Source organism: Mizuhopecten yessoensis, unplaced genomic scaffold (genome assembly GCF_002113885.1).
Source record: "Mizuhopecten yessoensis strain PY_sf001 unplaced genomic scaffold, ASM211388v2 scaffold10647, whole genome shotgun sequence".
In the NCBI taxonomy this organism is placed as follows: domain Eukaryota; kingdom Metazoa; phylum Mollusca; class Bivalvia; order Pectinida; family Pectinidae; genus Mizuhopecten; species Mizuhopecten yessoensis.
The window spans coordinates 897001-913060 of record NW_018408651.1 but is presented as its reverse complement, the minus strand read 5'-3'; the positions used below and the strand labels follow the sequence as shown (position 1 = coordinate 913060).

Below are 16060 nucleotides of genomic sequence, written 5' to 3'. Positions count from 1 at the left end.
CAGCAAGAGAACAAGAGAAAAAACACACATTTAACAAAGACAAAACAGGCTGCATGGAAAAACAAGCGTCCTCCACTCAATCGATGACTACCGTTATAGAAGTCCATGTAAAAAGTAAGGTGAACCACGAATCAAAGAAAGAATCTGAACCGTCCAAATCAAAATCACTAGCCACTCTAATTACATGTAGGAAAATCAAAGAAGATCAGTGTCACAATTTCTAAATCAAATCAGGAAACCTTAGCTCCAAAATATAGATAACGAAACATATCAAGTTCATAAGATACTAAATGCCGATTTTGGTTTGGTTTAGTATTGTTTTACGTCCTATCAACATCTATGGCTATTTAATGACTGCCTCCCCTGTGTGCAAGATGCATGCGTATAGTGAATGCGTGTGTGTTGTGGGAGGCTGCGATATGTTCGTGTTTGTCTCCTTGTGATAGCGCATGTCTTATGTCAATGTTGAATCAATAGATTTGTTTGTTTGTTTGTTTGATTTTGTTTAACATCCTATTAACAGCTAAGGTCATTTAAGGACGACCTCCCCTGTGTGCAAAATACATGCGTGTAGTGTATGTATTTTGGGAGGCTGCGATATGTTCGTGTTTGTCTCCTTGTGATAGCGCGGAACTGATGCCGACTTTATAGTGCTACCTTACTGAAACATACTGCCGAAGACACCCAGTCACATTATACTTACAACGGGCGAACCAGTCCTCCCACTCCTAACTTGCTGAGCGTTAAGCAGGAGTAGAAACTACCATTTTTAAAGACTTTGGTATGTCTCGGCCAGGGGACAGAACCCAAAGCTTTCCTCACAGAGGGCGAACGCTCAACAAATGGCCAAAAGTGAGGCATTGTCAAGAGAGACATTAGGAAGAAGAAAGATATTTAGAAAGGAGAGAAGAGATAAGGTCTCAAATTTAGTCGCCTCTTACGATCATGCATTAGGGGGCAGCAGGTACAATTCGTACGTCCTACCTGCAGGGTAATGATTCAATAGAATAGAATAAAGAATCATCCTCTAGTTTATCATCGTGTATCATACGGTTGAAATAACTGTTTGGCATATTTTCGGTACGTTTACAGGAAGTTTCGTATTGTCGATTGATGACACATATAAGATATATTCAAAGTGATGCAATAGGGGCAGCGGATCAATTTTGGTCTCTTCCGTGTCGCCTTCATTGAGAACACAGATGAAAACCGTTCCATTGTGAAATAGACCCCACATAAGTCGCCTTGTATAACAAGCTTTATCCAGCATGGTTACTCAAGTAGCACTAAACTCCAGTAAATGATAAAGAAATAGCGAGAAAATAAAATCCATCTCTAAAAGTCGATAAATAAACACCAATGGAACTGGGGAGACACAACAACAAAGGAAGTGACATTAAATGCAAACAAGAAGCACAGAGGGCATGTATCGCTCACTCGGATCTTCATGCCCAGCAATGGTATATGTGGCTATGGGTCCAGAATCTAAACAATTTCATAGTTATGGTCCAGAAATTAGATCACTAGGGTCCCACTATTGTCATTACTAATATCATAATTGGGTTCGTCTTTTGATGTACACCAATGGTACTCTTATGAGGTGGGGATCTCAACCCCATGATGTTGGCATCTCAACCAATATGGAGGCAGGACGAAAAATTAGGTCCCTAGGGGTGGGGCAAGCCCCAGCGTTAATTCTTTAACATGATTGCGTTATCTCCTGATGGTTTCTGGTACAATTCTGAATCCTCAACCAACGTAGAATGCTCCAAATCGAATACGGTTAATATTGATCACTTAATTCTACAGAAGAAGTTATTTAAAGCAATATGGACAACTTATCCCTTTTTTGGTCCCGCCCCTCAGCTCCCAAGGGAAACTATCTTTCTTTATACAAATATGAATTATTTTTGCCCCAGGATGCTCTAAACTAAATTGGTTTGGATCCCTCCATTCATACAGAAGGAGGATTGTACACATTTTTCTATATGTTCTCTCTAATGGGACCTACACCTCTGCAATCAAGGGAGCCACAATCTTCTTTTATACAAAAGTGAATTCATCTAGCCCCAGGATGATGTAGACTAATTTTGGCTAACTTCAACCATTGGTACGGACGAAGAAGAATTTAAAATTATTTACCTATTTTCCCCCTATAAGGGCCCCGCCTCTCTGCTTCCAGGGGGCCACATCCTCCATTGATACAAACTTGAGTCGTCTTTACCAAAGGATGCTCTACACCGTATTTGGTTAAGATTTCATACAGAAGGAGAACAAATTTAAAGATTTTGCTCCATTTTACCTATTTGGCCCGCTTCTCTGCCCCCAGGTCGGCCACAACCTCAGACTTTTCTAGCCTAAATTTGGTTCACATAGCTCAATTGGTATGTACAAAGACAAATTGTTAAATGATTTAACTGAGTTTCGCTTACTAAGGCCCCGCCCTTCTGCCCCCAAGACAGCTACACCCTTCTTTTATACAAAAGAGAATTTCTCTTCCCCTAGGAAGCTCATGGCTAAATTTGGTTCAAATCCTTCAATTGGTGTAGATTAAGAAAAGTTTGAAATTATTTACCTATATCCCCCCTATCAAGGCTTTGATCCTCTGACCCCAGGGGGGCAACATCCAACATTGAAACAATTTAGTTCCTTTTACCAAAGGATTCCTGACATCATATTTTGTTTGAATGCCTCCATTCATAAAAAAAGTTAATTTGGCAAGTTGAACATCAAAGTGCGGTATGTTAAAACTTTTCTCTTGAATCGGAAACAGAACAATGTAAATGACGCGTTCTCTTTTCCTGTTGCTGTTTTTTCCATAGATTGCCGAAGGCGCGATAACCGCAGGGGGGTCCCGGAATTTTTTTGAAATCCTAGACTCAATATCCTGCATTCTAAGGTTATTTGGGTCTGGATTATTACATTTAATTACCTTCATTTTTTTGTAAAATATTTCTTTTTTGGGCAGAATTAGTAAAACAACACATGATTTTCTTGTTTATAATTTAATTTGACTATGCCTCAAGCATGTTTTTTAAGAGTTTGTAAGACTTCAGCTGAAGCTCCCTGATGTCCTGTGCTGAAGCCCTCTCTTCATCAGCATCATCATCATCACCATCTTCATCGTCATCTTTAAAGTCAATTGGAAGCTCTTCCTCCACCATAAGTGCATCCTCCTCAGACTCCTCTTCCATGGCAACATCATCCTCGGTCACCAGGTCTAGCACACCTGCGGCCTCCAACACAGCCTGGGTGGTTGGGATCTTGCATTTCTGAAGAATAGAAAGGGGCCATTTAATAATACCAAATTTTAATTGAACATTATTATTTCACTTTCTAATAAACCTATTCAATTCACTTTGTTTTTATTTTCATTTTTACAAAAATCCTGCATTACACACCTACATTTCATCCTTGTAGAATGGGCGCTTTGCCCTGGTGCCCTCGGCATACCACAGCTGGATGGCTGCATGGGGGTCGAAGCTCTTCACCGGCTCCACCTCCAGAAGGATGAGGAGCAGGTCGGAGAGGTTCTGATCCCCCAACCTGGACCGCCAGTCATTCTTGACCATCTTCATTCTGATATATAATTATAAAAAAGTGGTGATATTCATTTTTAAATTCCATATATTGAACAATTCTAATAGCATAGTAATTTAATGACGATACATAAATAATTTAAAGCAATTTGTTTTGATAAATTCAACACAATGTGAAATATTATGTTGTAAGTTTAAACAAAAATCTAATCATTATAAAAATACCTTGAGAATCCTCTCTCTGCGTCTTCAGAGGATCCCGGAAGTGAAAGCAGGTAGTTCACCAAGGTGAACAGGTTGCTACACCTCTTTCCCTCCATCTCTTGAAGCATCGGCCAGGTTAAAGGTGGGGCCTCCTTCTGTCTGCTCCTAGAAGTTAGAATTACATTTTTAGAACGGTTGACTTCTTTGAAATTAACATTTCAATTCGCATATTTTGTGTGGGATATCGTTAAATCATTACAAGCATTATAAGTACCTGTTTTGTACAGCCGTTTTCAGAAGCATCCACTCGGGCTCTATGGCCATCAGGTCCACAGTAGGACAGCATGCCTTCAAGGCTTCCCCGCATGTCTCCACCAACACAGGCATGTTGTCGTCTCCAAAGTCTGCTGTGATAGATTGCATTCTCTGTAGTTTTCTTTCTTAAAAAAATATACTACTTTAACTCCGATTATAACATTCCTTAAGTTTCTTATACAAAATTTAATTAATTTTTGTTCCAGACATTAATAAACACGGATTATGTAATATTTGTATTATTGAACTTCATTTTCTTATTTATAATACAAAGTTGTATAGTAAAATCTGTGCCAATTTTACTAAAAAAAATATATTCATTTTTTGTATTCACTGTCGTTCTCATAACACTGGTATAGTGTACCTATGTCGGCAGACCATTTGTTCAGGGCCAGGATTCGACTGGCTTGGAACAGATGGAGGTCGCCAGAAAACCTTTCTGTGGTGCATGCGATGAGGGAGTTGAGGACTGTTGTCCTCCGGTTTGCGATGCTTTCCCGTACATTTTCTGTCTCTGATGACGAGGCCTTTCGCAGGTAGGGTCCATCACTAAATACAAAATTATAAATAAATACCAGAAAAAGCAAGGACCACAACCATATCGGACAGCATTAGGTATAGAACAAGCCAGACTAATACTCTAGCAATTAAAATATGTTTGTACCAGTATTAAAAAGGATAAGGTGAATGCATTGATTTGCGGTTAAAATAATATACATTTAATATTTTTAAATGTTTTAATTTTTGTGTTTTGTTATACGTACGTCGTTATGTATTTTCTCAGACATCGCTTAGCGCTATCGAGGGCATCCCATATGTCAGCCAGGGTGCTGTCCTGCTGCTGTGCTGTGGTTGACACCATGCTGAGGGCAGTAATGATGTCAAGCATCAGGTGCAACCACAGTACAACGGCACTGTCCTTCAGCAACCTAGCAACCTTAAGAAGTTCCTGGCCTTGGCACTGGAGTCTTTCCTTGCCTCTGAAGGGGAGGCTTGCATCTAAATGAGAAAAGTATTATCAATTACCTAATCCCTTCCTGGTAATAATAAAAAGACAGACTTATCTTTGCAATATCTTATTTAATTACATTAAATTAATTGTCAAAATACCTGCTCCAGGTGTTGTATGATGGCATCCTTTCCTGTCAGGACAGCCTTCAACGCCCTCTGGGTGTGGGGGAGCCATCTAGTGCCCCCAACTCGACTTGGGACGATCATCTTTTGACCCAGTGATGTAAAGGACACCTTCAGGTTGGCACGGTTAAGAGGGCTGTATTTAAATTACAAAAAGAAAATAAGCGAAGTATAGTTAGAGTAAGACCTCATCAACGGATGCATTTGTTTTGTGTTTCAAGTAAAAAGGTCAACATACACAGTGGCAATTCAACACTTACTTATAAAAGAGGTAGAGGTTGAGTAGAAGCAAGTCGCACTTGGTGTGTATAGGCAGACTCTTCACAGCATCTTTATATGCCAACTCTAACCTTTAAATAATAAAAAATACAATAAATTTCTTCAACAAATTATTGTATTAAAAAATATCCAGGATCTGATGTTGTGGGGTTAAAATTTAACTTTAATTTAATTTGGCAACTCAGTTATAAGTATTAAATTTAATAGAGTGTCATGATTATTTAGTAGCTTGTTTGATGCCCGGTAAGCTTGTTTTTTGTAGAAGTGATGAGCATATGTTGCATGTAATTGTATTGTTTTGTTGCACTGACTATATATCTTGCACTTGAACTGATGAGCCTTGCGGCTCAAGGTAATAAAGAACTTGAACTTTATTATATGTATAAGTGTCATACGGCTCGGAACACACCCACCCCCTCCCAAAATGCCTACCTATGCGCCGAGCAGTGGATGCCTCTGAGGAACGGACGCTGGACTGAATCCGCAATCCTCTTGACCACACCGGACGTTTTCCCTGTCATCACCGATGCCCCGTCTGTCCCCATAGCTATGATCTTTTTCGTCCATGTGTCCTGCCCGAATCTCTCATTGAGTAGCGACTTTATTGCCCCGCTGATGTGCTCTGCATCTCCCTTTGGTACTGTTTTTATTCCCACGAAGAAATGGGACACCTTCGAGTACCGTACAGAATTATACAAATCAGTTTATATTAACTTTTTTTCTTCCATCAATATTATTCTAAAACAGGCTGGTTGTATATGAACAGATGATTAACATATCTTTCATTTATCTATTGATGCGATCGGTATCGTAAAAACATAATATCATCAGACTGGCGAGATTACGTAAAATGACTTTAAATTACCTGTGATCAATTAATCTATTTTACATAATTCGACAATAAAATCAAACGTTAAAGTCAATATACATTTTGAAAGTATTATGATTCTAGTTCGAGTCGTAGCTATCGCTCCAACGAAATGGGTGTTTTTTAGCTGTAAAAGGCGACTGGCGCCTTGATTTTTTTGTTATAATTATTATTTACTTTTTTGGCTGTCACATAACTTTTATTTTATTAAGTTGTTACTTTTTTTTAGGTGGGACATGGTTACTTTTGTGCAGATAAACATATGTATGCTAATACATGGACAATCATATTTTTCTATCATCGTATTTAATTAAAGATATATACTGCATGTCTACATTATTTATTTATTGTAGCAATATTATAAATTAAATGTTTGGCGTGTCTTGGATCGACTCCGTATTTTTCGCTGTCTAACATAAATATAAAATTGTTCAAATATTCCCTACATGGTACGCATATCAGTCAATTAATTAATTTCACGGCCGATAGTGGGACGTGTACTAACCTAATATTCAGTCGTCACTTGCTATTGGTTGACCAATCATTCTTCACCGTGATTATGTCAATCATTCCATGACCGATAGCGGAGCGTGTACTTCAAACGGATGTTATACATAGACGTGCCCTATTCTTTGGAATGTAGAGAAGACTCGAACTAGTTTCAAATACTGGGAATTTATTATATCTTATTGTCGTTATATTAACACCAGTCAGTGCCTATTAAAAAGTGAATCAATAGTACCTGACACTCGACGGATGTACACAAGCCCCGCCTCCTTTGATGATGTGTCTGTCGAGCCGTCAGAGATGACGGACATAAACTGTGCCTGTTCAATGAATGTGTTTTGTTCACGTCTCCTGGTTTCGGCGATGGCAGTTACAAATTTTTGACAATATTTGTCAGTAAGATATGTGTTACCCATTTCCAACCCCTTTGCTTTGTCTAAAGCGCATAGACCAACATAATCAGAATACGGTCTGCCAGCCTTTGCTATCGCGTGTGCATTTCGAAAAAGTGTTGTCAACTTGGTCACCTCAGCTTTATTCAACATAAGCAATGTTTTTTCCCCCTGTGACGATCCCACAGCTGCTGATTTTGCTATTTTTTTCCCCGTATTTTGTTTGTGTGTGTCTGATAGATCGTGTTTCCCCAGGGCTTCCAATTTAAAGTTAGAACACCCGGTGATGAACGTGCCTGATGTTTCATATGGCAGACAGGTGCTACATCTCATTTTGTCATTGTCGTACTGGACCCAAGAATACATTTTCTTCCATGAAGACTGAAATGCCCTCTCCCTCTTATTACCTTCATAGTTTTGTGAAACAACTTTTTTTTCTTCTGTTGTCTTTGGTTTTTTGGCAGGAGGGGGTGTAAGACCTAAAAACTTGTACATTGTAACCGTTGAATACAGTTCTCTTCTCAATGTCAAATTCAAAACACAACAAACTATGATCTATGTCATTAACGTGCTTATCTTGTCATCTCATTAACTGTGATTATCGCTTTCTTCATAACTCGGTGTCCTTCTTTTAAAGATTTGGCAGATATCGCCTCACAGATTTAGACACCGTCACGTACGAATCAAGTAAAACCCAATTGTTTACCTTTAATAGAAGAAACTAACCAAATCATGCTCCCACGACAAATCTTCATTGGAAGGCCAGAAGTATAAACCTTTGTGGGTCTTCTCCATAAACTGCAGAAGTACCTCACCATGTTGTAGCTCCTTGATCTGAAAATGAAATTAAATACATTTTATTTGTTTTAATTATTTTTAATTATTATTCGTGTATACTGTGCAAGCAATGGTCTTTGAAAACTTAACAGGTATCTGTTCAAAATCAATCTAGTTACAGAGAGAAATATGCAAAAATGTTTTTATTTCATTAGTTATATTGCATTTGAGGTATTAAAATGAGTTAATGTACAAAATTACAATTCTGTTCACATTGACAACAACTGGATTGTAAGAATTTTCATAGTATTCCTTTGACCGACATATTCTTATAAAAGACAGAATTATGTCAAACGAGAAAATGTATTTGTTTTGTAAAGAATCGGACAAAGTAGCAATTTCTGGTAAATTGAACATCAGACATTATCAACTTTTTTAAAATCAACATTAGGCTGGTCAGAGGTTTTGATTTAAGAGGTTATCAAGTGTCTTTCTTTGAAAGGGCCGGTTTCCAAAACGGCCCCTTCTCTGATTCAAATTTCCTGTTGGTGGTGCATTGCCCATGCCGTTGTGGTCACAAATCTATAAAGTATAAAGATTTAGGTCACTTGGTTTGTTTTTTATGGCTCCTCAAAGTTGTACCTTTCAGAAGCTGTCTAAGTGTTGATAAAATGTGCATGTTATGTAAAATATTAATGAAAATCTAATCAAATGATGGTCACCGTAAAGAATACATTCATGGCATGATTGTGACAAAAAATCATGTTTCCATCGCGCCATTTGGCTGTTTTATGGAAGAAACAATCTCAAAAATGCCATTTTCGATGATAACATTTTAGACACAAAAACTGTGTTTTTTAGAGAATACACCCTTTTATGGGCGTTGGATGCAAACCAATTTTTATCCTATTAAACAGTACGTAATATGCTATTGATGAGAGGAAAAATCATCAAAATGTAAGTGGTGGAACATTTTCAAATGTTGGGTTGAATTAGCCTATGGTTGAATTGCCGATTTTCGACTTTCTTTAGATAATTAACAAAAAAACGAGAGTATTTGCTCGGTATGTTGAGAATATGTACACAGATATGAAAAAAAGTGAGAGAAACACTTTTTCATAAAAAAAATCCAAGATGGCTACTTCACAAGTCCCCGTGGTTGAAGACATTGGCTGACAAATAGACAGAACAACAAACAAAACGTGTTCCTTATGATTTTGGTTGGTTTTCGCATTTACGGGAGTGTTCATAGCTACGGGCGATTGTATAATACCTATATTTATAAGTTTGGTTAGTCACATGGTAACGGGGATCTTTCATATCGAGCCCCAAACATACTTTCGACATATGCACTCCGTTGCCGCATGGAAAACTATTTCAAGTTTTGTCGGAATTTCTTTACCTGTGGTTGTAATGGTCGAGGGTTTTCCAGCGTCCTGTAATACCCAAGGTAGTACAAGATACTGGAGATGTGCGCACACATTCCCATCGTTCTCTCTCCAACTGGGCACTGGCAGTAGTAGTCCTTTATTGGGGCCTCAACATCGGGTGAAACGGTGAACCGTATCCAAACGTTATATTTCGTTTGGCTTTTGTGTCGAGAATGTATTTGACATCGGAGAAGGTCTGGGGAGTGCTGGTAAAGCCACACCTCATAGTCTCCGTCATCACTTAAATGTTCGGCGATGTAACCAGGAGCCAGAGATATCTGATACGTTCCACACGTAATGGTTCTCAAGTAATCAAGATCGAGACGGGGAAACAGTACGGAAGATGCATCCATCTTGACAAACTCGGACCTTGCCCGTCTAGATAGATCCGGATCTGTCTTGACTCTCTGAGCTAAACCATTCGGTGTTGTCAAACGGTCCTTCATACGTTCAGCCATTAGCCTATCTTTGGCATCTCTCTCTGGAGATCTCTGGTAGATCGGTCCTCTAATACCATTCAGACAGGCTGTGACGGTTCGAAGCAAAGCCTCGATGACATTGATAAAGCTGTTAGACACCAATTGCGTTCGGAAGAACGTCCAGTGTTTCAGACGACCATGATAGGATTCCACAATCCACCTCGATTTGGTGATAGTTCTGTCAAGATTTGCTTGGACGTCAGAATGTTGACTTTGACCGGGTTTCAGGTATGACGGCATGCTAGCATTGAGGCCAGAGGCTTCGAGAACTGGTAGGACATCTCTAAAACCTCGGTCAACGACAACGTTGTCGTCTGGTTGTAGCCAAGTAACTAGCTTGTCCATGACTTTTTTTGTAATTGTAGCATCATTTTCGCTGCCAGTGAATGGTCCTACTGTGTCCAGAATGTAGCCATCTGGTAAGGCGATGCTCATGAATTTGAGATAGTTTCTCTTCTTCTGGCCACAGTAGGACATTCTCTGGAGCTTGTGGTCGGAGCTTTTCTGGATATAAATATAGGTGCCATCTAATATGGCAGTGGCTTTATCTCCAAAAAATGCTTCTGAAAAGACAGTATTGTGCCCGAGCAACTGTTCTCTTGTCAAGTGATCCGGACCTAGAAATTGTGGGACTATCGATGTGTCTAATGCCTGTACTATGGAGTGGAAAGTTTTGGACACACTTGACTTGGAAATTCCAAAAAGAGAAGAACACTGACTCCAGGAAATGTCGGTTTTCAGTTTTACCCAGAACAGTAATAGAGCATCGTGTGTAGTCTTGGTATATATACCAGATGAAAGATATGGGGAACAGTGCGAGTGGATTTCGAGGAACTGATCTTTGGACCAACCTGTCCAGGCCATGCATGCCGAGTCATCAAGAGAAGAAAAGCTTATTGTAAACGCAGACTGGTTCTGTGAAAGGACGTGCGACACCTCTAGGAGGTCATTAATGATTTCGGACGATTTTGATGGTAACTGAGATTCCAAGGAACCTCTACCATCAAGGACAACCTCTGTAGACGGATCTAAGTCGTTACCAATAAGGTGAATGGAGCAGACGCGGGATGAGGTGGGACACCACAGTTTGTGTGAATAGATCAGGTGATGTCTTGCACGTTTTGGTAAGACTGATGATTTTGTTCCATTTCTTGCAAAGGTAACAAGACAGAGACAGCATTTTTTGTGTGAAGATGATCCATTCAAAAGATCATGAAGGGTCAGCAACGGCAGGATATGGGACGGGGAGTCGTCTTCTTCCTCTATTTCCTGGTTCTGCTCGGGTTCAGGTTCAGGCTGATTTTTGTTCCGAAGATACTTCATGTAGCACTTCTGGCAAATAAGTGCTTGTTCCTTTGCTGACATCAATCCTTGTTGCACCAGCGTATCTAGGAGCCATTTATATTGTGGACTATTTACATTGCGTGCACTTCTGTTCTTATTGCCACTACGTTTCTTGAAGTATACTTGACACCCTTCTCCAACACATTTACCCTCCATCTTGAAACAATAACGATTGGTTTATGAAGCGTCGATAAAGTAACAAAATAGCAAGCCACCGATGATTGCTGTAAACAGCTAATACTTAGTAGTTTGGTACAATTATGCGAAAATGTGTGATAAATAACGAACAACTAATTACACAAAATAACAAGACAATATAATAAATCACATTCAATACCTCCAAGAAGCGCAGAATTGATTGATTACTTAGAACAAAATAAAGTATTTCATATGGATAATCTATCTATTCGATGTGGCGTGGTCGGCAGGCACAAAGAAAGTGAGACAAGTCAGGGTCCCAACCCTGACAGAGCCACAACGCTTTGGAGATGGGACAATAAAACAAGGAAAGTGAGACAAGAATAGCTAGCGTCGAGTCAATGATTCCGTAAACGTATAGACAAAGACAAGAAGATACGGATAAATGTACAAGGCCACACGATCAGAAAATTCAGAAGAGGACAACTTGAGATAGAACAGTATTCATGTATCAGGGTGTCCTCAGTGTAAATCTTTATATCGATACTGTTTATTTAGTCGTTACACATCATAAAACTGTCATGAAAATATCCGCTCTGATATTCAATATAAAAGTTTGTATATAATAAGCTATATAATAGGGTTTCAGACAAGGTTGTTACTCATTTCCCCTTTTCTTTCAATTTACAACCACATTCAGGCGGCGATATGAGAACGTTCCACCACATGGAATTAGCTGATTTTTGGTACACATATGAAACAAGTAAAGCTCTATCCGATTTTCTGATGGAAATTTGCATCCAAAACTATATAACGGGAGAAAATTGCAATTTTATGGCATTTTTCTTCATAATTGTGTCTCTGCAAGTGCATTTTCATCCGAGAATTTTTTTTTTTATGTTTTATGAATAAACACGATGTTTTGGAAATATTTATCAAAAGAAATTTATACTATGTTGCGAATTACAATTTCGAGATAACCTTCTTTTATTTACGAACTTATGTCTTTGATGCTGAAATTGACAACTTTATAAAAATACATTTTCACTGAAATTATGAAATCTGGGTGTCGGAAAGGTGTAAAATTATTCTTCGGAAAAGAAAAAAACAGTAGTTGAGCTAGATAAGAAATTATACGGGGGCAGGCTCCTATGGAGAATTAACATTACTGGAGAAAGGCCCTTTATCTAAGTTCTTCCAAATGTAAATAGCATGGGTATCTGACTGCCATAATGGTGTGATTTAAGGTTGTTCCAGAATTAATCGTATGGGAGGACTGAGAGGCAATTGTTAAGAGACCCCAGCACCTATCAAATATTTAACCTCACCACCCATAAAATCCTAATAAAAGTCACTCCTGCACAGATACTATTCTGGAACAGCCCTTACAAAAAATGGTTTTTAAAACATTAAATATATTGAACTAGAAAAAAGATGAAACTTCAACTAACAAGGAAACAAAGCACCTAAACACAGAACACAAGTAATACCTCTGCAACATATTGTTTAGGTTTTCTGCTTCGGTCAGTGGCTAATGTGACCAAAACAAATTGACCGCAACTGTAAATTACAAAATAAATAAAGCATACAATTTCGAGTAAAATATTCTTTTCTCGATTTGTATCAAAGTCATTGTAGGTTTAAACAAAATTGTGTGAAATTCAACTGCTACTGAAATTACCTGAAAGGTTCTTTAATGGCTGAATCACTCTATGGTGAGGGTATTAAGCATTCCGTCTGCAAATATATACATGTCATTATGAAATTATTCATAAATAAATACCATGATCAAGTTGAATTATTTTTTCCATCTTCTATTGTTCATTGCATCAGTGCCTTCTTTGATACACATCTGATCAATTTATAATACATATCTTTTTGTCTGGTACACATATACATACCCAAGCTGATTTTGAAGTCGGAGGTTGACATATTCAATTCATCCATGATGACATCTGTATCTGGCACAGGAAATAGTTTACTATAAATACATTGTGCATCACTCATTAAAACCATTAAGTTATATCAGTCTAAACATGTTTAAAAATTGCTCAAATTCCCAAAAGAGGAAATAGTTAATTAAATAATTGACTATTATAAGTACAAGCTAACCTATGCTAAGACCGCTGATATCATGGGCATCAACCATGGCTACATCCCCTTGCTCATCACCTACACTGACGTCATGCAAAGTATCTCCTGCTTGAGTGGCCACTGAAAAAACAACCGAGTCTTAATTACCACAACATTAACAACTCAATAACTACAAATACAAAGTTCTAGAAAATACTAGTGAATCGTGGAAATGTTTATTATTGTAGTTTACCTGGCATACATCAATACTTCCCACCTAGAACAGCACCATCTACGGGGGCGTCATCACCTGGGGCGTCTACGGGGGCGTTATCACCTCTGGCGTCTACGGGGGCGTCGTCACCTCTGGGGTCTACGGGGGCGTCATCACCTGGGGGATCTACGGGGGCGGCATCACCTCTGGCATCTACGGGGGCGTCATCACCTGTGGGGTCTACGGGGGCGTCATCACCTCTGGCGTCTACGGGGGCGTTATCACCTCTGGCGTCTACGGAGGCGTCATCACCTCTGGGGTCTACGGGGCGTCATCACCTCTGGCGTCTACGGGGGCGTCATTACCTCTGGCATCTACGGGGGCGTCATCACCTTGGGGGTCTACGGGGGCGTCATCACCTGGGGGGTCTACGGGGGCGTCATCAACTTGGGGGTCTACGAGGGCGTCATCACCTGGGGGGTCTACAGGGGCGTCATTGACATGGGGAGCATCTCCAGCTTGAGTGGCCACTGAGTTTAAATATTACAGAACTGAGCAACTAATTACAAATGCAACTAAAAAATAGGGAACTGTGGATATTTTAGAGTGGTTTATCCGACATGTATATTATAGACAAAATGTTTTTTCTGCATGTCATCAAAAATGTCTGTAATAAAATGCAGTTTACACCCCCAGTAAACATCAAAATAAATGTAAAATATTAATTAAGAAAGAATACTGACCTTGTCCCCCTCTTCTTATATTCATTGTATGGACCGCCCATTTCCCAACAATGCTGTCATTCATACATTCTGCTGCTGATCCCCCGAGCTATTGGCATACATCACAGAAGCAGGACCTCTCCCTAGACATGACCACAAATGGCTGGACACCTTTAAAATGGTGGCTCTGTCTTGTCTGGGGAACTGCTTTAATGTTTTGTAGTCTTGGTCGGTCCCTGTTGACCTCTCCACTCTTCACATAGAAGAACTGCCTTTTGGAATGTACGTGGGTTTCTGTATCGTCACTTGTGGCATTTGGCAGGGATAGATTTTCTTTCGCATATACAAAAAAGTCTTCAGCATTTGAAATCATGTGTCCCCTCCTGACAGCATATGACGCAGACCTTTTCATAACTCCAACTTCCCCATCACACGGTCCCTTACCGTGTCGACTGCCAAAAAAGTGTTTCTCAATTTGGAATCCAAAATCTTCTTGTGCCATGGATAAATCCACAAAATTAGACTTTGACTTGTATTGAGTTGGTGCGCCATCAGAGAAATGGATCTCTTTCTGTATGTCTAGTCCCACAGTTTCCAACAAATGCTGGTTAGACTTCACAATGAAATATTGTACAGCATGATGATCATGTTTGTGGTCATCACTGAGGAAGACGAGGGATTCATGTACTGTTTCATCCCATACCTCTGAAGGACATCTGTAGTAGGCTACCACAGGGTGAATAGTCACTTGCTCATAATGCCAATGTGCTCCTTCTGCCTCGTCTTGATGATGACACGAGTAGTTTTCCCCAAAATCCATGCAGAACATTGCCCATTTTTCTGGCATTTTTTTCTTCAACCCTTCAAACTGCCCTGCCTGCCATTTAGCATTAAATAGGTGCTTAGCGAAAGGTGCTAGCTTTTGTTTCAATTCTTCGAGAAGTTCTCCAACGGTTCCATCCTTTGATACAAGAGTCATGAACTTTTTCTGGGTGTTGAGTGGCCATTTCGCAGCTTCTCCATTTCATTTGTGTGTGAATGTATGGGACCAATCCACGAGTTTTTTCGTCAAAATTGTTCACCCCACAAGAGTGACAATTGCGGTCCAAGCATTCCATCTTGTAATTAGCTCCATCTTTAGGGCACAAAGTGATCCGGGAGGCATCGTACCTATCTATAGCAGGTCTTTCCAATCCCTTTGCAGAACAAAACCTTCCCAGAGCCTTCACCTTAAAGTCAACATTCACACAATATTCGCAGAGACATTGGTAGTGCTTCTGCTTAGTCATTGGTAGAATGTTAGAGGGCCTCAAACTGACAAACTTGCTGTACGACAACTTGTTCTCCGGATATTTCTCTTTGAATGATGTGTAAGACTGCACCAGGGATTCTTCAAGGGCCTTTCTGGGTTCTGTTATCCTCTTCATACTGACCAGGCATTTCAGGGGTAACACCCACGAATTCTCGCAACTTTGATAAAATTCTGTGACCTCTTTCACTGCACCATCTGACAGTGCATCACTTCTTGTTTTTCTAGTTTTATTTTCAAGCTCTTCAACAGATAATTTCGACAGTTTCTTACTTAATCCAAATTCTTTTTGTACAGCCCGACTAATGCGCCCTTTCGCAGCTAGAGAGGCATGGA

At 39.5% G+C, this 16060-nt stretch overlaps 1 protein-coding gene across 3 annotated transcripts; it reads right to left on the bottom strand.

Moving 5' to 3' along the window:
- Positions 1-2999: 2999 nt before the first annotated feature.
- On the bottom strand, positions 3000-5319 carry LOC110461660 (zinc finger protein 862-like). 3 transcript variants are annotated; one of them, XM_021515223.1, is made up of 7 exons: positions 5169-5319; positions 4823-5057; positions 4423-4607; positions 4018-4150; positions 3765-3908; positions 3402-3579; positions 3000-3272 (listed from the first exon to the last, which is right to left on the bottom strand). In XM_021515223.1, the coding sequence occupies exons 1-6, from the start codon at positions 5242-5244 to the stop codon at positions 3402-3404; spliced, it is 951 nt and encodes a 316-aa protein (XP_021370898.1). In that variant the 5' UTR covers positions 5245-5319; the 3' UTR covers positions 3000-3272. The 3 variants fall into 3 exon arrangements, with proteins under 3 accessions (XP_021370898.1, XP_021370896.1, XP_021370897.1); XM_021515221.1 differs by having other exon boundaries at positions 3406-3579; XM_021515222.1 differs by having other exon boundaries at positions 3406-3579; positions 4018-4147.
- Between the last annotated feature and the right edge of the window lie 10741 nt (positions 5320-16060).

Excerpts from the sequence above, each read along its gene's own strand:
- LOC110461660 (XM_021515221.1), bottom strand. The coding sequence starts at position 5,244 with ATGGCTCCCCCACACCCAGAGGGCGTTGAAGGCTGTCCTGACAGGAAA. Across the intron at positions 4,151-4,422 it reads CAAATGGTCTGCCGACATAG|CAGACTTTGGAGACGACAAC; the intron begins GTACACTATACC and ends AATCTATCACAG. Across the intron at positions 3,273-3,405 it reads CCATTCTACAAGGATGAAAT|AAATGCAAGATCCCAACCAC; the intron begins GTAGGTGTGTAA and ends TCTATTCTTCAG.